Source organism: Dermochelys coriacea, chromosome 23, assembly GCF_009764565.3.
Source record: "Dermochelys coriacea isolate rDerCor1 chromosome 23, rDerCor1.pri.v4, whole genome shotgun sequence".
Lineage (NCBI taxonomy): Eukaryota > Metazoa > Chordata > Testudines > Dermochelyidae > Dermochelys > Dermochelys coriacea.
The window spans coordinates 14,038,803-14,062,586 of NC_050090.1; the positions used below are offsets into that span (position 1 = coordinate 14,038,803).

The 23,784-nt window shown below is 66.5% G+C and overlaps 1 protein-coding gene across 2 annotated transcripts; it reads right to left on the reverse strand.

Annotated features, from left to right (window-relative positions):
• Positions 1 to 35: 35 nt before the first annotated feature.
• Positions 36 to 23,580, reverse strand: PPP1R12C (protein phosphatase 1 regulatory subunit 12C). 2 transcript variants are annotated; one of them, XM_038382161.2, is made up of 23 exons: positions 23,281 to 23,580; positions 19,903 to 20,033; positions 18,519 to 18,637; positions 18,277 to 18,436; positions 17,159 to 17,303; positions 16,828 to 16,902; positions 16,419 to 16,507; positions 15,966 to 16,105; positions 15,712 to 15,797; positions 12,243 to 12,419; positions 11,885 to 12,007; positions 11,208 to 11,293; positions 10,717 to 10,809; positions 10,262 to 10,352; positions 9,720 to 9,851; positions 4,992 to 5,082; positions 4,021 to 4,148; positions 3,611 to 3,696; positions 3,088 to 3,193; positions 2,582 to 2,686; positions 1,565 to 1,615; positions 1,316 to 1,366; positions 36 to 398 (listed from the first exon to the last, which is right to left on the reverse strand). In XM_038382161.2, exons 1-23 carry the CDS (start codon positions 23,551 to 23,553, stop codon positions 312 to 314), a joined length of 2,625 nt encoding a protein of 874 aa, XP_038238089.1. In that variant the 5' UTR covers positions 23,554 to 23,580; the 3' UTR covers positions 36 to 311. The 2 variants fall into 2 exon arrangements, with proteins under 2 accessions (XP_038238089.1, XP_038238090.2); XM_038382162.2 differs by lacking the exon at positions 11,885 to 12,007.
• Between the last annotated feature and the right edge of the window lie 204 nt (positions 23,581 to 23,784).

The window sequence follows — 23,784 nt, forward strand, 5'->3', positions numbered from 1 at the left end:
TTTGGGATGGGGGGCGGGTTTCCACTCAGAGCGACGGGTGGGGGTGTGTATGTTGGTCTGATTATCAGGGGCTCAGACACCCCACCCCCAGTGGAAAGATTTTTGGGGGAGATCAGCAAGGCCCCTGATTTGAGGGGGAGGCCTAAGGGGTATGGTCCCTCTGTGGAGAGGAAGGGCCTTTTTCTGGTTCATAGACTCCCCCCTCACATGGCACCTTCGCAGGGGAGCTGGTCTGGAGTGTGGGGGGCTCCCTGACGGTTGGAAGGGGCTGCCCAGAAAGCGGGGCGACTCCCTGCCCTGGGCGAGGGGCATCACTTGGAGAGTTTGCTGATGACCCGGATCAAAGCCGCGTTCTCGTCTTTCAGGCGCTGGTTATCGGCCTTCAGGTCCGAGAGAGCCTGGGGGAGAGGATGGGGGTCAGCATCTGATAAGCCCCCTGGGCCCATCTGCCCCGGTATCCCGTCTCCTCCTTTCCCTTCCCCCGGATCAGCCCCCCGGGCCCATCTGCCCCGGTATCCCGTCTCCTCCTTTCCCTTCCCCCGGATCAGCCCCCCGGGCCCATCTGCCCCGGTATCCCGTCTCCTCCTTTCCCTTCCCCCGGATCAGCCCCCCGGGCCCATCTGCCCTGGTATCCCGTCTCCTCCTTTCCCTTCCCCCGGATCAGCCCCCCGGGCCCATCTGCCCCGGTATCCCGTCTCCTCCTTTCCCTTCCCCCGGATCAGCCCCCCGGGGCCATCTGCCCCGGTATCCCGTCTCCTCCTTTCCCTTCCCCCGGATCAGCCCCCCGGGGCCATCTGCCCCGGTATCCCGTCTCCTCCTTTCCCTTCCCCCGGATCAGCCCCCCGGGGCCATCTGCCCCGGTATCCCGTCTCCTCCTTTCCCTTCCCCCGGATCAGCCCCCCGGGCCCATCTGCCCCGGTATCCCGTCTCCTCCTTTCCCTTCCCCCGGATCAGCCCCCCGGGCCCATCTGCCCCGGTATCCCGTCTCCTCCTTTCCCTTCCCCCGGATCAGCCCCCCGGGCCCATCTGCCCCGGTATCCCGTCTCCTCCTTTCCCTTCCCCCGGATCAGCCCCCCGGGGCCATCTGCCCCGGTATCCCGTCTCCTCCTTTCCCTTCCCCCGGATCAGCCCCCCGGGCCCATCTGCCCCGGTATCCCGTCTCCTCCTTTCCCTTCCCCCGGATCAGCCCCCCGGGCCCATCTGCCCCGGTATCCCGTCTGCTCCTTTCCCTTCCCCGGATCAGCCCCACGCCACAATGTCCCACCCCCTCTCCCCACACACTGTGGCCCATCCAGTCAGGTGCTGAACCAATTACCTTCAGCTCCTCTTCCAGCTCTGCTGCCTTCCGCTCCAAGGCCCGGCGCTCCTGGGGGGCCAGAGAGAGGGGGTGAGTGCATGGAGGCAACAGCCCCAGCTGAGGCTGGGGCGGGGCAGCTCACACCCCGAGGCTCGGAGGGTGGACTCCTCACCAGGAGCAGAGTGAAGACCCGAGCTGGGTTGGGGGTGGGGATGGGGGGCAGCATCCTGGGGGCACGGTGCCTCCCATAGCAGGGCAGGTACTTACAAATCTCTCCAGCTCCAGCCGTGCCGGCCGCTCGGCAAAGCGCTCCTGCCTCTGCCAACGACACCAAGCACAGGGTGTGAGACAGCGCCCTCTGGAGGGGAACCGCCGCATGACCAATTGCCCCCCCCACCCCGGCCCCAGCCAGTCCCCTGCCCCGGGGCCAGATCCAGGTGCCTGCTATACAGAGGATCCACCTTAAATTCTGCCCCCCCCGGGCAATAACTGGCCAAATGGCTGGTGACTCAGAGCAAAAGCAGCAGGCTGGAGAGGGACCAGCCCAGCCCAGCGCCCTGGGTCAATATTTGCTCAGCGTCTCTGGGCAGCGGGTGTAACTGCAGGGGGGCTGCCAGCGGGGGGAGCTGTGTGGGGGCCGTGAGACACTGGAGACCGATGCCCAGCTCCCCACCCTGTCTCCCCCTGGCAGCCCAGAGCACCTTAGCGCTGCCCCGGGGCCAGCCCTGCCTGTCGGTAGAGGGGGGGTGGGGGGGCGAGGATCGAAGAGCGCCCCCTGCTGAGCTCCCCAGGGTTTTCCATCCAGGTCTCTCCTCCCAGCCCGACTTTGCCCACTCCCTCCCCCCACCGGGGGCAGTTTGTCTGGGCGGAAAGAGACGCCCCCACGTTGCCTGGAACTTCCTTGTCCCCCATAATGCCCTGGGACACAACGCTGCCGCCCTCCTGTCGCTAGCTATCCCAGAATCCTTTGCAGTGGCAGGCTGTGTGGTCTTCCCTTGCAGTGGGCCCCTCCCTCCCCAGCCTGCCAGGGGAGAGTGTGCCCCCCCCGCCCCACAGAGGTCTCCCATCCAGGGCTGAACCCCCTCGCCCCCACTTAGTGTCTCTCAGGATCCCGTGGCAATGCAGGGGCCGGCTGGTACCTGGATCCCCCGGAGGCCTTGGCCGGAAGGTATCTGGATCCTGGGGTGGTGTCGTTCAGCTGCTTCGCTGGGGCAGAGAGGCTGGGAGCCCCCCACCCCTGGTGCCCACAGTGTTACCCCAGCCCTGGCGCCTCGCCCCTCTCACCTGGGTCACCCGCTCCAGCTCCAGCTTGATCTGCGTCAACTTCAGCTGCGACTCCTGCAGCTGCTCCTTCAGCTTCTCGTTCTCCACCTGGAGATCTTCATAGAGCTGGGAGGGGTGGGGGAAGAGCACAGAGCTGAGCACAGAACCCAGGAGTCCTGGCTCCCAGCCCTCCCCCCTGCTCTAACCACTAGACCCCCCCCCCAGAGATGGAGAGGGCACCCAGGAGTCCTGGCTCCCTCCCCGGCCCCGCTCTAACCACCAGACCCCACTCCCCTCTCAGAGCCAGGGACAGAACCCAGGAGTCCTGGCTCTGCGCTCCAGCCCTAACCACTAGACCCCACACCCCTCCCAGAGCAGGGGAGAGAACCCAGGAGTCCTGCCCCCCCACATCCCTCTCTAATCACTAGCCATCCCAGTGCTTGGGTGAAGGTGTGGTTTCGAGGGGCAGAAGCCCCAGCACGAGGGGGTGGGGTTCAGGGTGCTGGGGGGTTTGGCCCCTGCCCCACCTTTTTGTATTCACGCTCGTCCCTGGCACTGCCCACGCTGCTGAGCCTGGCGCAGCCGTATGCATCCGTCCGGTGGGGCAGGAGGCTGTTCAAGTGGTCGGACGTGCTGGTGAGACAGACAGACACCACCCTGTTATTGTGGGGGGGGAGGGGCGGGAATCCCCACCTCTGCAACCCCCCAGGTCCTCGCCCGGCACCGCGATGCAGCCACCTCTGGGGTGGGATGTTTAGCACAACTGTGTCTCATAGCACCCCCTGCTGAACTCTCTGCCCTGCTCCCTGCAGCCCAGCACCCCCTAGGACATCGGGGGGGGGCCCTGCTTGCCAGGGGAGAGTGCCCCCTGCTGAGCCCCTGCAGCCCAGCATCCCCTCGTGCCACCCTGGGGCATTGGGGCCAGCCCTGCCTGCCAGCAGAGAGTGTGCCCCCCCCCGCCCCGCAGAGGTCTCCCATCCAGGGCTGAACCCCCTCGCCCCCACTTAGTGTCTCTCAGGATCCCGTGACAATGCAGGGGCCGGCTGGTACCTGGATCCCCCAAAGCCCCTGGCCGGAAGGTATCTGGATCCTGGGGTAGTGTCGTTCAGCTGCTCCGGCTCCTCTGTCTCGTCGCCCTAGAGAGAGACCGAGGAGCAGGAATCCATGGGGGGAGGACGGGTTTAACAAACGCACCCCGGGAAGCACGCCCCCGCCCCTCTGGATCTTCCTGCTGGCCCAGCTATGAGCCCCTCATAACCACCTACATGTAATCTCAGCCCCCCTCCTCCCCCAATTAGCCCCCCCAAAAAGAGTCCGAGCCCCAACATCCTTCCCCTCACTCCACTGCCCCCCTCCTTGCTCTGTTATTACCCCCTAGGGAGGCCATACCGGATCTCCCCCCCAGCCAGCAAAGTGGCCCAGCTGCCCTGCCCGCCCGGAGCCTGGCCCCCTCCACTCACCTCTGCGTTCTGCACCATGCCCGTGGAGCGTCGTTCCCGCCGGCCTTTCCGGCGGTCCCGCACGGCCAGCCGGTTCCGCAGCTCGGCCTCCGCCTCGGAGCCCACTCCTGGCCCCTCAGGCTCCAGTGCTGCCGCAAAGATGGGGCAGGTGAGGGGCGGGGACCGGCACACCCCCACACCCCGCAGCACCCGCCTCAGCCTCTTTTCCGGTGTGTTAGTTTCACCCGGCAACAGGCAACCCGTGAGCAGAACAAGCCACAAGGGGCTAATTCAGCTGCTGCATGGGATGTCTAGCCAGAGCTGGGAAAGAACCCAGGAGTCCTAGCTCCCAGCCCCCACCCCCTAACCACTAGACCCCACTCCCCTCCCAAAGCCGGGGAGAGAACCTGCGGTCCTGGCTCCCAGCCCCCACCCCCCGCTCTAACACTAGACCCCACTCCCTTCCCAAAGCCGGGGAGAGAACCCAGGAGTCCGGGCTCCCAGCCCCCACCCCCCCGCTCTAACACTAGACCCCACTCCCTTCCCAAAGCCGGGGAGAGAACCTGCGGTCCTGGCTCCCAGCCCCCACCCCCCCGCTCTAACACTAGACCCCACTCCCTTCCCAAAGCCGGGGAGAGAACCCAGGAGTCCGGGCTCCCAGCCCCCGCCCCCCCCCCCCGCACTCGACCCTCCTAGCTACACACCACAGCGCACAAGGGATAGAACATGTTGCTGTGCTGCCCTCTGCTGGCCACCTCCTGGGACTGCTGGCAGGTGCTGGCTGGATGATCTATGGGGGGCAATAGCATAAATCTGCTCCCCCCATTTCCAGGGGCTGGGCTGGACCCCAGAGGACAAAACCCTCCCCTCCCCCCGGGTTCCACCCACAGAGCAGGCTGTCTGGCTACTGAGACAGGATCCCAATGGGACGAGATGGGGTGTGGGGGTGTCAGTGCCAGAGGCTGGGGGGCCCAGCAGGGGGTCAGACTCACCTTTCTGTGCCTGAGAGTTCACCATGATGGGATTCACAGGATACACCCAGGAGCCCTCGGGGTTGACTGCGCGGCATCGCCCGGCCGAGTCCTACGGAGGGGGGATAATGACCCATGGATGTGGGGTGTCTGCTGGACAAGGCCCGGGGAGGGGGCACGAGTTGGGTGGGGGTGGGGAAGACAGAGACTGGGTAACAGACTCAGCCTCGGCAAGTTGGGATCCCCCCAGATCAGACCCACAGGCCCTGTATACCCAAGTACCCCGCCTCCCCCGGACCAGACCCACGGGCCCATCTACCCCGGTATCCCGCCTCCCCCGGACCAGACCCACGGGCCCATCTACTCCGGTACCCGCCCTCCCCCGGACCGGGCCCATCTACCCCGGTACCTGCCTCCCCCGGACCAGACCCACGGGCCCATCTACCCCGGTACCCCCCTCCCCTGGACCAGACCCACGGGCCCATCTACCCCGGTACCCCCCTCCCCCGGACCAGACCCATCTACCCTGGTATCCCGCCTCCCCCGGATCAGATCCATCTACCCCAGTACCCCACCTCCCCCGGACCAGACCCACGGGCCCATCTACCCTGGTATCCCGCCTCTCCTGGACCAGACCCACGGGCCCATCTACCCCGGTACCCCCCCTCCCCTGGACCAGACCCACGGGCCCATCTACCCCGGTACCTCCCCTCCCCCGGACCAGACCCATCTACCCCGGTATCCCGCCTCCCGCAGTCACACCAACGGGCCCATCTACCCCGGTACCCCCCTCCCCCGGACCAGACCCATCTACCCTGGTATCCCGCCTCCCCCAGTCAGACCCACGGGCCCATCTACCCCGGTACCCGCCTCCCCCAGACCAGACCCCTGGGCCCATCTACAGCGGTACCCCCCTCCCCCGGACCAGACCCACGGGCCCATCTACCCCGGTACCCCCCTCCCCCGGACCAGACCCATCTACCCTGGTATCCCGCCTCCCCCAGTCAGACCCACGGGCCCATCTACCCCGGTATCCCACCTTCCCCGGACCAGACCCACGGGCCCATCTACCCCGGTATCCCGCCTCCCCCGGACCAGACCCACGGGCCCATCTACCCCGGTATCCCGCCTCCCCCGGACCAGACCCACGGGCCCATCTACCCCGGTATCCCGCCTCCCCCGGACCAGACCCACGGGCCCATCTACCACGGTATCCCGCCTCCCCCGGACCAGACCCACGGGCCCATCTACCCCGGTATCCCGCCTCCCCCGGACCAGACCCACGGGCCCATCTACCCCGGTATCCCGCCTCCCCCGGACCAGACCCACGGGCCCATCTACCCCGGTATCCCGCCTCGCCCGGACCAGACCCACGGGCCCATCTACCCCGGTACCCCCCCCTCCCCCGGACCAGACCCACGGGCCCATCTACCCCGGGTACCCGCCTCCCCCGGACCAGACCCACGGGCCCATCTACCCCGGTACCCGCCTCCCCCGGACCAGACCCACGGGCCCATCTACCCCGGTACCCCCCTCCCCCGGACCAGACCCATCTACCCTGGTATCCCGCCTCCCCCCTCCAGACCCACGGGCCCATCTACCCCGGTACCCGCCTCCCCCAGACCAGACCCACGGGCCCATCTACAGCGGTACCCCCCTCCCCCGGACCAGACCCACGGGCCCATCTACAGCGGTACCCCCCTCCCCCGGACCAGACCCATCTACCCTGGTATCCCGCCTCCCCCAGTCAGACCCACGGGCCCATCTACCCCGGTACCCGCCTCCCCCAGACCAGACCCACGGGCCCATCTACAGCGGTACCCCCCCTCCCCCGGACCAGACCCACGGGCCCATCTACAGCGGTACCCCCTCCCCCGGACCAGACCCATCTACCCTGGTATCCCGCCTCCCCCCGTCAGACCCACGGGCCCATCTACCCCGGTATCCCGCCTCCCCCGGACCAGACCCACGGGCCCATCTACCCCGGTATCCCGCCTCCCCCGGACCAGACCCACGGGCCCATCTACCCCGGTATCCCGCCTCCCCCGGACCAGACCCACGGGCCCATCTACCCCGGTATCCCGCCTCCCCCGGACCAGACCCACGGGCCCATCTACCCCGGTATCCCGCCTCCCCCGGACCAGACCCACGGGCCCATCTACCCCGGTATCCCGCCTCCCCCGGACCAGACCCACGGGCCCATCTACCCCGGTATCCCGCCTCCCCCGGACCAGACCCACGGGCCCATCTACCCCGGTATCCCGCCTCCCCCGGACCAGACCCACGGGCCCATCTACCCCGGTATCCCGCCTCCCCCGGACCAGACCCACGGGCCCATCTACCCCGGTATCCCGCCTCCCCCGGACCAGACCCACGGGCCCATCTACCCCGGTATCCCGCCTCCCCCGGACCAGACCCACGGGCCCATCTACCCCGGTACCCCCCCTCCCCCGGACCAGACCCATCTACCCTGGTATCCCGCCTCCCCCAGTCAGACCCACGGGCCCATCTACCCCGGTACCCGCCTCCCCCAGACCAGACCCACGGGCCCATCTACAGCGGTACCCCCCTCCCCCGGACCAGACCCACGGGCCCATCTACAGCGGTACCCCCCTCCCCCGGACCAGACCCATCTGCCCCGGTACCCCCCTCCCCCGGACCAGACCCATCTACCCCGGTATCCCGCCTTCCCCGGACCAGACCCACGGGCCCATCTACCCCGGTATCCCGCCTCCCCCGGACCAGACCCACGGGCCCATCTACCCCGGTATCCCGCCTCCCCCGGACCAGACCCACGGGCCCATCTACCCCGGTATCCCGCCTCCCCCGGACCAGACCCACGGGCCCATCTACCCCGGTATCCCGCCTCCCCCGGACCAGACCCACGGGCCCATCTACCCCCGGTACCCGCCTCCCCCGGACCAGACCCACGGGCCCATCTACCCCGGTATCCCGCCTCCCCCGGACCAGACCCACGGGCCCATCTACCCCGGTACCCCCCTCCCCCGGACCAGACCCATCTACCCTGGTATCCCGCCTCCCCCAGTCAGACCCACGGGCCCATCTACCCCGGTACCCGCCTCCCCCAGACCAGACCCACGGGCCCATCTACAGCGGTACCCCCCTCCCCCGGACCAGACCCATCTGCCCCGGTACCCCCCTCCCCCGGACCAGACCCATCTACCCTGGTATCCCGCCTCCCCCAGTCAGACCCACGGGCCCATCTACCCCGGTATCCCGCCTTCCCCGGACCAGACCCACGGGCCCATCTACCCCGGTATCCCGCCTCCCCCGGACCAGACCCACGGGCCCATCTACCCCGGTATCCCGCCTCCCCCCGGACCAGACCCACGGGCCCATCTACCCCGGTATCCCGCCTCCCCCGGACCAGACCCACGGGCCCATCTACCCCGGTATCCCGCCTCCCCCGGACCAGACCCACGGGCCCATCTACCCCGGTATCCCGCCTCCCCCGGACCAGACCCACGGGCCCATATACCCCGGTATCCCGCCTCCCCCGGACCAGACCCACGGGCCCATCTACCCCGGTATCCCACCCTGGATCAGACCCACGGGCCCATCTACCCCGGTATCCCGCCACAATCAGACCCACGGGCCCATCTACCCCGGTATCCCGTCACAATCTGACCCACGGGCCCATCTACCCCGGTATCCCGCCCCAATCTGACCCACGGGCCCATCTACCCCGGTATCCCGCCTCCCCCGGACCAGACCCACGGGCCCATCTACCCCGGTATCCCGCCTCCCCCGGACCAGACCCACGGGCCCATCTACCCCGGTACCCCCCTCCCCCGGACCAGACCCACGGGCCCATCTACCCCGGTACCCCCCTCCCCCGGACCAGACCCACGGGCCCATCTACCCCGGTACCCCCCCTCCCCCGGCCCAGACCCACGGGCCCATCTACCCCGGTACCCCCTCCCCCGGACCAGACCCACGGGCCCATCTACCCCGGTACCCCCCCTCCCCCGGACCAGACCCATCTACCCTGGTATCCCGCCTCCCCCAGTCAGACCCACGGGCCCATCTACCCCGGTATCCCGCCTCCCCCGGACCAGACCCACGGGCCCATCTACCCCGGTATCCCGCCTCCCCCGGACCAGATCCATCTACCCCGGTATCCCGCCTCCCCCGGACCAGACCCACGGGCCCATCTACCCTGGTATTCCGCCTCTCCTGGACCAGACCCACGGGCCCATCTACCCCGGTACCCCCCCTCCCCTGGACCAGACCCACGGGCCCATCTACCCCGATACCTCCCCTCCCCCGGACCAGACCCATCTACCCCGGTATCCCGCCTCCCGCAGTCAGACCCACGGGCCCATCTACCCCGGTATCCCGCCTCCCCCGGACCAGATCCATCTATCCCGGTATCCTGCCTCCCCCGGACCAGACCCATAGGCTCATCTACCCTGATATCCCGCCTTCCCCGGACCAGACCCATAGGCTCATCTACCCTGATATCCCGCCTTCCCCGGACCAGACCCACAGGCTCATCTACGCTGATATCCCGCCTTCCCCGGACCAGACTCCCAGGCCCAACTACCCCGCCCTCTCCCTGCCCCCCATTACTGAGAACCCCGGGGCCATGAACTCACTGAAGCCCTTCACACAAACCCAGCTCCGCTACCTGACTGCAGCGCCTGGAGGCAGGGAGTCCTGCAGGTTAACGACACAGCTGCAGCTAGAGCCAGGGTTGACTGGCTCTGGCTCTGCCCCTGCCCTCACCGTGGTATCCAGCAGCTGCTCCCCTTCTCGGCCCTGCTTCTCGTCCTCCCCGATTCGCTGCTCGGTGGCCCTGGCGTCCCCGGATCGGCCAATGGTCTTCTCGGCCTCCTTCAAGTCTGTGAGGGTGACACCCTGGGAGGGGAGCAGGTGGGTCAAGGAGGGGCATGACCAGGGCTGGCACCCCTGGGGGAGCAGCATCGCTGGCCAGGGCAGCAGTAACCCCCACAGGAAGGGAAATGAGCTACAGCACCCCCAGGAGGTGGAGTAGAGTCACTGCACCCACAACACACAGAGGGAGGGACCGGGCCAAAGTCAGCCACAGAGCCAGGAAAAGAACCCAGGAGTCCAGGCTCCCAGCCCCCGTGCGGCTCCAACCCACTAGATCCCCCCTCCCCTCCCAGAGCCAGGGAGGGAACCCAGGAGTCCTGGCTCCAAGCCCCCCTGCTCTAACCCACTAGACCCCACTCCCCTCCCAGAACTGGGGAGAGAACCCAGGAGTCCTGGCTCCCAGCCCCCCTGCTCTAACCACTTGGTAGAAGTACCTGGGTGGATCGCCGGGACTGCCTCATGAGACGCGACCGGGCTTTGCGCTGTGATTCTGACTCCTCATCCCGCACGGGGGTCTGATACGATCTGGTTGCGGGAGAGGGGGGCAGTTAGTGACACCGGCTGGACCGGGGACCCCTCGCCCAACGTTGGGACACAGCCCCCCTTTGGGGTTGAGCGTGGGAGCTGGGTATACAGGGAGCCCTCGCCCAGATGCGGCCCCTCTGTGGCGGGGCAGCAATTTCACAGCAACACCAGTTGTCGAGCCTGCTCTCTCCCAACCACCATCGTGGCCCCACCCACACTAGCTGCACCCACAGCCAAGGTAGGACCCAGGAATCCTGGCTCAGTTGGGGGGCGCTACAGGAGAGGTTTACCCCTGCAGACACCGTGCTAGTACCCCCTGAAGGTAGAGCTCCATCACCCCCACGCCCCTCTGGCTGCCCCCTACCTTCGGCGGTCGCGGGGGTCTGTGCTGGAAGTGGGAAGCTGGTTGGGGGCAGGACCCACATCGATTTTCATGTGCAGGCCATCTTCCAAGCTCCTATAGTGAAGCCACAAGAAGAGGGAGCGTCAGACAGGGTGTGCTGAGCTACCAGACACACCGCCACTCTGGTAAACCCCACTCCCCTCCCAGAGCCAGGGAGAGAACCCAGGAGTCCTGGCTCCCAGCCCCCCTGCGCTAACCACTAGACCCCACTCCCCTCCCAGAGACGGGGAGAGAACCCAGGAGTTCCGGCTCCCCGCCCCCAACCACTAGACCCTACTCCCCTCCCAGAGCCGGGGCTGAGAACCCAGGAGTTTGGCTGCCAGTTCTAACCACTAGACCCCACTCCCCTCCGAGCCAGGGAGAGAACCCAGGAGTCCTGCCTTCCAGGTCCCTGCTCTAACCACTAGACCCCACTCCCCTCCCTGAGCCGGGACACCACCCAGGCGACTCACGCTCGGCTTGGCTCTGCGTCAGGCAGGGTGAAGATGCGCCGGGTGGGCGTCGGCGGGACCCGGGCCAGGCGCGGCAGCTCCTTGCTCTGGCAGGGAAGCAGAAAAAGGGCCTGTGAATGTCTCGCCTAAAGCAGGGCACTCAGGGCTACCCCGGCCTCCAGCCAGGAGGGGGCGGTGCCCAGAGCACAGCTCGATACCCTCTGGGAGGCAGGGTGTCAGTCCCTTCTGCAGCTAATGGAGTGGAGGGGGAAGGGAAAAAAATGGGGTCTAGTGGCGAGAGTGGGGGGGCTGGGAGCCAGGACTCCTGGGTTCCGTCCCAGCTATGGGGGTCTAGCAGTTAGAGCACAGAGTCATGAATCAGGAAAATTAAGGAGCAAGAAATAGAACAGGACGGGGGGCAGAGTTAAGGGGAAAACGCAGGCCTGGAGAACAGACCTCGGGATTGAGGGATCCAGTGGGATCCTAAGTGATCCCTGCCTGATGCTCCAGGATGGGATCCCAGCCCCCAAGACGCCCTATGGTGCCCCCCACCGTCCCCAGAGCAGAAGGGCAGCTCCAACTAAGCACCTAACAGCAGAAGGCGTCCCAGAATGCACCAGGACACCGCTGACAAGGGCAAATAAGCAGGTGGGCGGGAGGGGAATAAGGCCACTCCCCCTATGGGCGGAGCCTCCTACCAGGTCACCTGATGAACTCCCTTCCTCCCGACTGGCTAGCTCTGAGGCTACGCTCCTATTGGCTAACCCCGGGCCAATCAGAGTCCTGTTCCACTTCTGTAGGATTTCCCAGATGTCCTGTGGCTGAGGCGGGAGGGAAAGCAGGAGACAGTTAGTGGGAGAGAGAGACAGAAAGACAGACAGGCACGAGAAGTCTCAAAGGCCCGCTTTGCATTGTGGGAAAACACCTGCCCTCCCAGAATCCTCTCTGCTGTGGCATTTACCACAGCGAGAAAGGGAGGGGTCTGTGTTTCAGTGCCCCCTTGGCTAGAGTATCGGGGTCGGGTGCCCCCCATGGCTACAGGGTTCCCCCCCTCACCTTCTTCTCTGTGTCCAGTCTGGGGCTGGACGCCGAGCGCTTGATCCTGCCCTCCTTGGGGAGCCCCTCGTCCAGCCGGGCATCCTGCAGCACCCCGAAGCTGCCCGTCTTCCGCAGCCCCGCCCTCCAGGCGGGCGCCGACGTATCCTCTGGCGCGGTGGGGCGGCCTCCAGAGAACTGGGGGGGGGGGAACGGGGGACGAGAAAAATGGGGAGGGGGGTTGGGTGGGGAGAAGGGGGTGGAGTCAGGATGGGCGGAGGGAGCTGAACCTCGGGGCAGGGGGGTCGCGGAAGGGGATCGAAAGGCAGCGGACGTGCTACACTGGTGGGCGCGGTCTGCCCATGACACCCCCACAATCCCACACGACCCCCATGCACCCCCAATCCTCCCTACCTTCCACCAACAGACATCCCCATTCTCCCCCCACCCACTGATCCTCCCACCTTGACCCCTCCTCACCCCACTCCCCCACAAATCCCCATTGAAACCAACATGCACCACCCCACACTCCTCACATTCGCCATCTCCATCCCACGAAGCTGGGGTGGGGTGGGGTGGTGTCATTAATTAACCCCCCCGACTCTCAATTTCCCCTCACAACGCACTGGCCTTCGATCGCTTTGCGTGCTAGGCTACGGGTAAGAAGCAGGGTGGGGGCGCTCGGGGGCGGGGGTGGAGATACCTTGCCCCCTCTGTCCCCTCATTACATAGGGGCAGGAAGGCAGATGTCCTTCCCCAATCTGCCCTCCGCCCCTGCCATTATATGGGGACAGGGCTTAAAAGAGGGATCTTTAGTCAATTTCAGAACGCAAGGGGATTGGGCTAGAAATTAACCAGAGTGGGAAAGGGGGGGCAGCATCCCCCCAGAAGGGGAACACCCCCCCGCCATGCACACCTGGGGGGGACCTGGGGGGGGAAAGATGCCCACCTGCCTCATGGGCTTCCCCCTGCTGCGTGCCCCATTCCCCACCCCCCTGAGCCAACCAGGCCCTCGGCCCTGGGGACAGATTGAAGCCGGCGCCCCCTAGTGGGGAAAAAGTAATCCATTATTGCGTCTCCAGAGCTATTCCCTTTCCAGCCAAGAGGACATCCGTCCTCTCAGCAAGTGTCCCCCCCAGAAGGGGCCCTGCCCACCTAGTGTATCTCAGCACCGCTGCCTGTGTAAGGTGGGTTCGAATGGCTGGCGGGACCCCTGCTATGACCACCCGCAAACCCTCCCCGTACGCAGGGCCATGGGAACAGGATCAGAGCCCAAATCAGAAAAGCAAACTCAATATCCCGCCACGTGGTGGGAACAGTCTGGGTCCGATCAAGGGTCTCAAACAAGCGTTAAACCCAGAGGGAGGCTCCCACAGAAGGGGTGACGCGATTGCACGCCGTCGGGGATGAGATACCAGACTAGATTCGGGGTTGGGGGATAAGGGGTATTTGAACCCCGGTCTCTCACAAAGCAAGGACAGCAGAACGCCAAGCCAGGTATCCCTGCAGAACTAGGACTTCTGGCTTTTAGACGGTGCACTGCGGGTCCCTCTGGCTCAAATAGATACCAAGATACTGGCTGAAAACCAAGTGGCAACTGGCCGGGCAGAGCCAGCAGTCATCGGAATGAGGGGATTTTGATGTCAGACACGTCATTAGAAGCCAGGACACATGGGCCCCGAGCCAGGGAACCTCTTGCCCCATGGCACCTAGCAACCAGGCAAACCAAAGGTACTGCGGGGGAGGGGGGGGCTTTCCCAGGCCATCAAACTTTTGGGGCGTCGTGGAGATCAAACGGGAGCGGGTCAGAGTTAAAAACAACACAGTGGAGGGTATGGTGCGCTGGAGCGGGGCGTGGAGACGGAGAGGGAGAAAAGGATCCGAGAGGCAGGTCTGCCCTCCACACAGCTCCAGTGACTCGTCTTCTCTCCTCCCCCAGAGCTGGGAATGGAACCCAGGAGTCCTGACTCCCCCATCCCCCTCCACTCTAACCACTAGACTCCTGGGTTCTCTCCTCCGCTGAGGGAGGAGCGAGGAATCCTGGCTCCCAGCCCCGCCCCCCGGTCTAACCACTAGCTCCCACTCCTCCCAGAGCTAAGGAGAGAACCCAGGAGTCCTGGTGCCCAGTCCCCCAGCTCTGACTCACTAGATCCCACTCCAACCAGTCAATCCTAGAAGACACCAGAATGGAGGATGCTGCTGGGAGGTATCTAGAACCAGAGACACGCCCTCGCCCCCCCCCAACCTCTGCCAAGGCCCCTTTGATCCCCACCCTCTGTGTCCCCCAGCCTGGGGCCCTGTGATCCTATGAACAGCAAGTAGAGTCAGGCGGCTGAGCCTAGCCAACTCGTGACACCGCTGGAGAGCCAGACCCCTCCCGGCCTCCTCCGAGCCACAGGCCTCGGCCAAAGGGAAGGGAGAAGAGGCTCTCATGCTGGGGGGGGGGGGGGGGAGTGTCGCGTCACTCACTGTGGCTTTTTCGCCCCCCTGCGGGACCAGGATGATGCCCGTTTTGCGTAAGCTTTGGCGCCACAGTGCCGGCCCCAGGGTGTCCAGGGCGGGCAGGGTGGGAGAGGGGCAGGCCAGTGGGGACTGATGGCGTATAAAGGAAAAGGCGGGGGGGCCATGGGGTCGGCAGGATCCAAGCAGTAGAAGGACAAATATGGGGTGCGGGCAGGGGAGAAATACAGGGCAGAGATAGGAGAAAGTCTAGATGTGGCCAAATTGGAGGGGCGGGACCAAAACAGTGAGAGGGTGGGGCTGGGGCCCCTAGATCGTGGTGACAAGGGGCTGGAGGGAGACATCCTGCCCCGTTCCCGGCTGGTCAGTTTCAGTGCCCCCCTCAATGGTTAGAGGTGAGGAAGGAGGGTGGATTGTAGGGTTTGGGCCCCACCCTCTTGGGTGAATCACTTAGTGAATCACAGAACGAGCAGGACAGGACGAGAGAATCAGCATACAAGGAGGACAGGGGAACGTCAGTGTCACGGGGGCATCCTGGGATCAAGATCCAGTTCACATGCGGCAGGGTCTATCCACATGGGGGGGCATTAGACTGGGGAGAGAACCCAGGCATCCTGGCTCCCAGCCCCCCCCCACTCTAACCACTAGACCCCACTCCCCGCGCAGAGCAGGGGGATAGAACCCAGGAGTCCTGGCTCAAAACCCGCTAGACCCCACTCCCCTCCCAGAGCCAGGAATAGAACCCAGGAGTCCTGGCTCCCAGCCCCCCCCCCACCATTCAAAACCCACTAGACCAGAGTATTGTGACTAAGCTGAGAACTTGGTTGTAATGGGCGGGGGGCAGAAGGAGGGACCTTTCCATGGAGCGGGAGGAGCCCGTCCATGAAGCTGCCCCCACAAGGGAACTCAGCCACCAGAGGGAGTCAGCACCCCTTAGGCCCCTCGCAATCCAGCCCTGGGGAGAAGGGGGGAGGGGGGGACAGGAACGGGGACCTGGGGTGGGAAGGGGGGCGTGTTGAAGGCAACTCACCTTAGGCCCTGCAGGCATGGGCGAGACGGGGGGCAGGGTGACCCCATTCAAGCCGCTACTCTCCTGCAGGAGGGGCTTCGTGGTCTCTGTGGGGAGAACGGAGGAGCTGGGGTGACATGGGGGCCTGGCATCGCCCCCCCCCGCCATTCAGCCCCACGCAGCCCGGCACCTCTCCCCATGATCTGCCCCATGGGCCCACCATCCCCCTCCCGGCTCAGCCCCAGGCCCCGCCCCAGCTCACTAGCCCCACCTACCAGTGGGTTTCTCCACCTCGTCCCCCTCGGAGGCAGAGCTGTTCTCCTCGTCCGGGACGATGGGGCCCAGAGTCTTGCGCTCCTTGGACTGGTCCTGCACCGAGATCTTCTCCCGGCTGCTCATGCGGCACACGGAGCTCCTGAGGGGGGTGGGGGGGTCAGCAGGGGCGGGGCCCGTTAGGCACCCTGCCAGCAACTGAGCAAGGGGCCGTACCCCACCCACCTGACTGGGTGGCAGCAGGGAGCTCAAAGTGAATCCCCAGACTCCTGTGGTGCCGGTGCCCCCCACTCCTGACCCGCAGCCCCCTGCCAGCCCAGCCCTAGGCCCCCCCGCCACAACCCTGCTGGTGCCCCTCACTCCTGATCCGCAGCCCTCTGCGAGCCCAGCCCTGCCCTGCCCCCCTCAGCCATGCTGATGCCCCTCACCCCCGACCCACAGCCTCCCACACTCACCGTCTGTGCTTGGCGCTGTACACTGGCTGCTGCTCGGCACTGGTATCGATCACCGCCTGCTTCAAGTGAGCTTCCTTCTTGCTGCGCAGCTGGGGAGGGAAGGGAGTATTCCTGGGAAGGTCGCTGTATTCCTGGGACCCCCCCCCCCGAAATCCCCACCAGGCGGGGAGGATGCTGGAAGATCCAGTGGGGTTAGGGCCAGGTGTCACTGGACAGCCGGGGGAGAGCAGCAGCGGGACGGTGACAGCCCCTCATTATGGCTGCCCCCTTATCTGGCTGAGTGGGGGTCTTGGCCATGCTGCTGAGTGGACAGGCAGGGCCAAGCTGTGCTGCCCCGATCTGGGGGGGAGGGGCACAGGAGTAGTGGGAGGGAGAATAGGGCTAGAGGTGGGGGGAACCCCTAACTCACATCCTCTTGCTTCTTTTGCAGCTCCTCCAGCAGGCTGAGTGTGTCTTCGTCGGCCAGGTCATATGGGCGCTGGCCCTGGCAGGGAGCAAGGGGGCAGTAGTTGAGAGGGGCCCCAAGCCTCCATCTGCCCCCCCAAACTTCCCTTACCCTTCTGGCCTTCACCCTGCCCCTAGCCCCCACCCCAGCAGCAGCTGCTCACTTCCAGGCCTCCTCCTCCCACCCAGTCGCTTCACTGCCCCCACCCCCCACTTCCCTTCCCATCACCCCTAAAGCGCCAGGGCTGCTGTGATCCAGTAGATCCTGTGCCTTCCCTGCTGCCCCACCCCCTCACCACATTGTTGAGGGTGTCCATGTCGCACAGATGCTCCACCAGCAGGCGACAGGCTTCTTCCACCCCCCAGTGGGCCGCCGCGTGCAGGGGGGTCCAGCCGTCCTTGTCCCGCACGTTGGGGTCATAGCCAGCCTGCAGGAGCAGCCTACACAGCGGGAGAGAGAGAAGTCAGGACTCCTGGGGTCTCTCCCTGGCACGGGGAGGGGAGCAGGGTCCAGTGGTTAGAGCAGGGGGGCTGGGAGCCAGGACTCCTGGGTTCTCTCTCTGGATCTGGGAGGGAGTGGGGTCTGGTAGTTAGAGCAGGGGGGGATGGGAGCCAGGACTCCTTCTTTCCAACCCCACCAATCTTGGGCAAGCCATTTTCCCTCCGTGCCTCCGTTTCCCCAGCTGTAAACATGGGCCACACCTGTCAAGAAGGACCTACCGGAGGTGGGGTAAGGGGGCTGGGACATGAATGGCTGCTCCCAATCCACAGCTGAATCCCCAGGGTGCCTCACACACTGCTTGGGGGAGGGGGCTGGGCTGCTATTCACTGGCCCTGGGACTCAAGGTGGGGGCAGATCTGAACATGCTAACTCCACTCCCCAGGAGGGACTGAGAGCCCCTCTGACCTGCCAAGCTGGTCGGACTGGGAGGGGCAGCACACACCCTCGGGGGCTGGGCGGGAGGGACTCAGCAGCCAACGCAGCTCCCATGAGCTTCTGGGGGGGGGGCGGGGAGAGAGGAAGGCAGCTCCCCCAGCCCAGTGGGGGTGGGAGCTGGCAGGAACTGGGGGCCGGAATTGCAAGGAGAGCAGGGAGCACAACGAACTCCGCCAGCCCGTTCATCAGTGATGCCCAAGGGCGAGAAGGAAGCTTGCAACATGCACCCACAGCACTGCCTGAAACGAGCCAGAGGGGAATGGCTGGGACAAGGGGCCTTTCCCCTCTAGGGGGTGCCAGCTCCCGTCTGGTCCCAGGGCAGGGATTTGCTGACTTGGGGGGCAGCAAATGGGGCCTGTCCCCTCTAGGGGGCACAGGCTCCCACCCAGCCCTAGGGCGGGGACTGGCTGACTCGGGGGGCTGCGAATGGGGCCTTTCCCCTCTAGGGGGTGCCGGCTCCCATCCAGCCCCTCTCACCTCATGACCTCGATGTAGCCCTTGGCAGCGGCCACGTGCAGGGCGCTGGCTCCCGTCTTGGGGTGCCGCGTGTCATCGATGCGGCCGGCGTTCAGCCACTGGCGCGTGTCCTGCAGCATCAGCTCCTCCTCCTCCCGCTTGGCGGCCGCCACGTCCACCCCTGCGGGGACAGGCCGGGCATGAGGGCGGGGCCGGGCGCCCCGGGGCCCCGCCCCCTCCCGCGGCCCCGCCCTTCCCCTCACCTCGCTTGGCGATCTCCTCCCGTAGCAGGGCCTCCATGCCGTCATCCTCGGCGATATCCAGGGGAATCTCCCCGTCGCTGTTCACCGCCGCCACCTGAGCGCCGTGGGCCAGCAGGTACCTGGGGACAGGCGAGAGCGTCGGACCAGAGAGCCCGCCCCTGGCCCGTGGAGGCCCTCAGGGCCAAGGGGCAGCCCCACCCCTCCCCTGACCTGACCCCTTTGCGGTAACAAGGCTGCAGGCGGACCCGGCGCTGAGCCCCTGGCTTTGGAGGGGGCTGCAGGACACCAGCTTCCGCCCCCCGAGAATTTCCCTAGTTGGAGCGGGGGCCCATCAGAAGGCGCCTGTCCCACCTGTGGGAAAGAGGAGGAAATTGATGGGGGGGCAGCAGGGGATGGGCACAGGGGAGCAATGAGGGGGGGCAGCAGTGAAGGGGTGCTCACAGCTGTGGGGGTAGCTGTTCAGGGCAGGGTGGGGATGGGAGCTGGGGGGAGATCAGAACTGGGCGGGGGGGGGGGACTTTGGAGCAGGAGGGGGGAGCCTAGATCTCTACCACCGACAGGGGGGGAGATTATGTGGCACATGACCAGGGATTAGCGCCATGTGACAGGGATTACAGGGTGTAGGGAGGATTGGGGTCAATGTGTGGCCGGGATCCCAGCGACTGACCTATGGGACTAGCAGCGTGGGCAGGCGGGAGAGGAGAGACCCAGCAGCCCACAGGGCACGTCTGTTCCTTATGCCCAGAGTCCCCCACCCTGCTGCAGCCCGTCCCCGGTGGGGGCACCCACATGAGACTCACCCTGCACTTGCCCAGCCAGGATGGGGTCCCTCCTGCACCCCACCATCAGACACATGCACCCACGGAGCCCGGTTCTCCCCCCCTGCACAGATCCAACCTCTGAGCACATCTAGCCCAGTGTGAATTCAGGGGGTTGTGACAGGGGGACTGTGGAACTCCAGGCTGGATGGGCCTGTGGGTCTGACCGGGGGGCAGGCAGGAAACCAAGGTAGATGGGCCCATGGGGCTGATTCGGGGAGAGGTTGGAACTAGGATACCAGGGTAGATGGGCCCATGGGGCTGATCCAGGGGCAGGGTGGGGGCAGGATACCGGGGTAGATGGGCCCGTGGCTCTGATTCGGGTGGCAGGGAGGGGCGGGAGACCGGAGTAGATGGGCTGGTGGCTCTGATCCGGGACAGGGAGGGGTGGGAGACTGGGGTAGATAGGCCTGTGGGGCTGATCCAGGGACAGGGAGAAGGCGGGATACCAGGGTAGATAGGCCCGTGGCTCTGATCCGGGGGCAGGGAGGAGGCAGGATACTGGGGTAGATGGGCCCATGGGGCTGACTGCACCTGGCCATGCCCCACACACCCTGCCCACTCACTGGGCGATCTCCTTGTAGCTGCAGGAGGCAGCAACATGCAGGGGCGTCCAGCCCTCATTGTCCGCCTGGTTCACGTTGGCGCCGTTCTCCACCAGGAACTGCACCACCTCCAGGTTCTCGTCGATGCAGGCCTGGGGGAGGTGGCGGGGGGGAGTCAGAGACTGAGCAGATCCAGCCCCCCTGCTCTACCCACTAGACCCCACTCCCCACACAGAGCAGTAGATAGAACCCAGGAGTCCTGGCACGCAGCCCTTGCCATTACACGTTCCCGCATCCATCTGTTTGGCCCTAGGCCAAAGCAGCCCTGGGGCTGGACTGAGACAGGACAGGTTAACCGGGCCCTGCAGCCCCTGGGACATGGGGGGGGGGACGTGGGATCCGGCATCAGCACCGGCTCCCAAAGCGCAGCCAGAAATAGCCAGAGGGGGGTGGGTTTGCCTGGCAGAGGCACTGCTCTCACCAGCCCTGAGCGCCGGGCGCATGAACGAGGCTGCGGGGTGGGAGCGAGGGACACCAGCAGTGCCGGAGGGGGCTAGGGGAGCTCAGGTCCAGAACAAGAGGAGCGGGGCCCCACCCTGGTGCCCCTCACTCCTGACCTGCAGCTCCCTGCTACCCAGCCCTGTGCTCCCCCAAAGCCCCGCTGGTGCCCCTCAATCCCAACCCATGGCCTCCTGCTGTCTCAGCCCTGGGTTCCCCCCAACAGCTCCGCTGGTGCCCCTCACTCCCGCCCCAGGGCAGCGAAGACAGAACTCCCAACCTCATTCCCAGTGGGCTCTGTGCAGTGCCCGGGGACCACCCACCAGCCTGGCACGCAGCCAAGAAGTGGGGAAATTCGGGGGGACCTGGGTGAAGCTAGGCAGCAGATGCAGGGGAGAGGGGGATGCCCAGTGGAGGGACCAAGAACTGACACAAGCAGCAAGAACCCTCAGTTCTATGGGGCTGAAATCGCAGGTGGTGCTTTGGCCAGGCACCGGTGGCTTTCACCTTCCCGTCAGGCTGGGGAAGGGGCACAAACCGCCCAGCGCAGGGGGATTCCCCCAAACCCCCTGGCCAGAGAGCTGAACCCCAGGTGGAGCCGAGCAGCCTCCGGGGATCTGGAGCTGATTTCAATTCAACCACAGCCGTTTCATTGGCAAACCGAGTCCTGGAAGAAGTTGCCTCAATGGAAGATTGAGGCGGGGTGGGGGGGGAAGCGTGTGGATCCCTCAGCTCCATGGGCCCACCCAGAATGCCCTGGGGTGGAAGGATATGGGACACCCCAGATTGACTGTAGGGGATGGGTACCCCACTCCCATGGGAAGATGGTAACAGGTTGCTGGAGCATATGGGACCCAATGCTGCCCCAGGAATGGGCACCAGGAGACCCCCAAATTTACTCTCACATGGGCACATGCCCCAGAATTCACACTCACTGGGGTGTGTAACCTCATGGGGGGGAGGAGGCTGGGCTGCACTGCTGAATTCATAGCTCTGCCTCGCTCAGCTAACAGCCCCCTCCTGTGCTCCCCCTTACGCCTCCCCCGCAGCTCCAGTCCCCTGCCCACACTCACTGACGCACCTCCCCCCCAGTTCTCCTCCCTGGCTTTGCCCCTATAGCAGGGTTCGGGGTGGGACTGGGCAAACCGCCATGCAGGGAGATCTGCAACAGGGATTGAGCTGAGGGGGGCTCCCCGAGCGGGGACAGGCCCCGCACCCCATTTGGTCCCCCGGGCCAGCCAGCCCCCTGAGGCAGAAGCTGTCGGCCGCCAGCCCTGCTGGGAGGAGCTGGGGGCGGAGGGAGGCTGGGGTCCAGGGAAGGAAGCCAAGGCCGTCAGGGGAATGAAGTCATGGAAAGTCGGGGCGGAGGACGGACGGAGGGGGAGCTGGGAGCTTCCCTGATGAGAAACCCAGAAAAGGACTGGAACCGACTGGCGCCTAAAATAACCTCCCAGATGGGCCCTGGCGTAGGGATGGCCTGGATCCTGGGGGGCTGAGGGGGGCAGAGCTAGGACACAGGTGAACGGAGACAGCCCCACCCCCTGTACAGTTCTACAGGCCCTGTCAATGGGTCACTCCTCTACAGCCCCCCAGGATCACAGCTGTGCCGGGCAGCCAACAGCTGGGCTAGCAGGGGGCCGCGGGTGCAGGGGTGAGGAGCAGGGCTGGGGGCGGAAGCCCAGGGCTGGGTGCGGGGGGCACCGGCAGGGTCTGGGAGGGGCTGTTCAGTTGGAGCTCACCGTGGCTGGTGGTGGCGCACGGTGCTCCGACGGGGCGGCTGGCAAACCCCGGAGCTGCTGGTTCGTACCAGGCTCTGTTGCCTGGGCGCAGGTTGGGGGCCACAACAGGGCACCAGGGTGAGGCCTCCCTAATTCATTGCACAGCCAGGGACAAGTGAGATGGGAACAACCTGGGGCCGGATGGGGGCTCTGTCGCTGCGCATCTCCCCGCGGGCCAGAATCGGGGCCTCCCATTGTACTAGGTTCTGCACAGACCCCTGCGCCTCGGCCAGGATTGGGGGTGTCCCCACACGCAGGGCACAGCACAGACTCCACTGGGGCTGGGAGTTCGCTGTCGGGCTGGCCACTGCCCTGAGAAGCCTGTGGGGTGGGGTCGGGGGGAGCCCAGGGCTGGGCTGGCAGGGGGCTGCGGGTCGGCAGTGAGGGGCATGGGCAGGGCTGGGGGGAGCCCAGGGCTGGGCTAGCAGGGGGCTACGGGTCGGGAGTGAGGGGCTCGGGCAGGGCTCCTCACTCCAGTCCACCCCTCCCCCAGGAACCCCACAGAGGATGGTGGATTGGAGACTGGTGGGTCACTTGAACTGCGATGCTTCCCCTGCATTCAACACAAGGGGGCTGGGTGCCAGGACTCCTGGGTTCTCTCCCGGCTCTGGGAAGGCAGCCAAGTCTAATTCTATAGAGTCCCGGCACCGCAAAGCGCTACGGGGGGCCGAGGCTGTTTTCCGCACTGGGCCCCCTCCCCCGGCCTGGAATAGGACCCAGGCGTCCTGCTCCTTTTTCTGCCCCCCCAGCCGCCGCCGCCACCTGCTCAGTCCCCCCACCCCCCAGCCACCGCCAAGCCCCACAGAGCAGGTGCCGCCCGGCGGGCTGACAGCTGGAGACAGCCCCTGCCCCCTACGCCTCTCTGGGGACAGAGCGACCCCCAGCTCCCCGCATCGCATCACCCTGTCCCCACTGCCCCCAGCTCCCCGCCCTGCTCTGCCGCCGCCCCCACCTCTTGTGCTGATCCACCCCCGCACCTGCCCCCTCGCCCCGAGACTGCCCCTGCCCCCACCCCTGCAGATCCCCCCTTGGGGGCCTGTCCCCTCCCCCCAGTGTTCTCACTGCCCAGCCCCCAGCTCCCGCTCAGACCTGCCCGCCCCGCCCCGCCCCGCCCCGCCCCCACCTGGTGCAGGGCGCTGATCCCGTCCGCGTTGGTGCCGTTGACCAGGCCGGGCACGGGCCGCTCCCCGCCGGGCCCCCCCCGCAGCATGGCCCGGGCCTCGCCCAGCTCCCCCCCCGCGCAGGCGGCCAGGAACTCGGCGGCGCGCTCGAAGCGCACGGCCCGGGCGCGGGGCGGCCGCGGGGGGCAGGGCGGGGGCGGCGCCGCCTCCCACTGCCGGAGCTGCTCGCGCCGCCGCTCGCGGGCCGCCGCCGCCGCGCCCCCGTCCGCCGCCATCTTCCCGGCGCGGCCCGCCGGCTTCCGTACCCCGCCCCCTCCCGCGCCGGCTTCCGCTCGGCTCAAGCTCCGCCCCCTCCCGCGCCGGCTTCCGCACCCCCGCCTTCCGCTCGGCCGGGCCCGCCCCCTCCTGCCGGCTTCCGTCCACTCCCTGGCCCCGCCCCCTCGCGGGTTTACGCAGGGGCTCATGGGAAATGGAGTCTGGGGAATCTCCCCGCCCCCCCGCCGTGG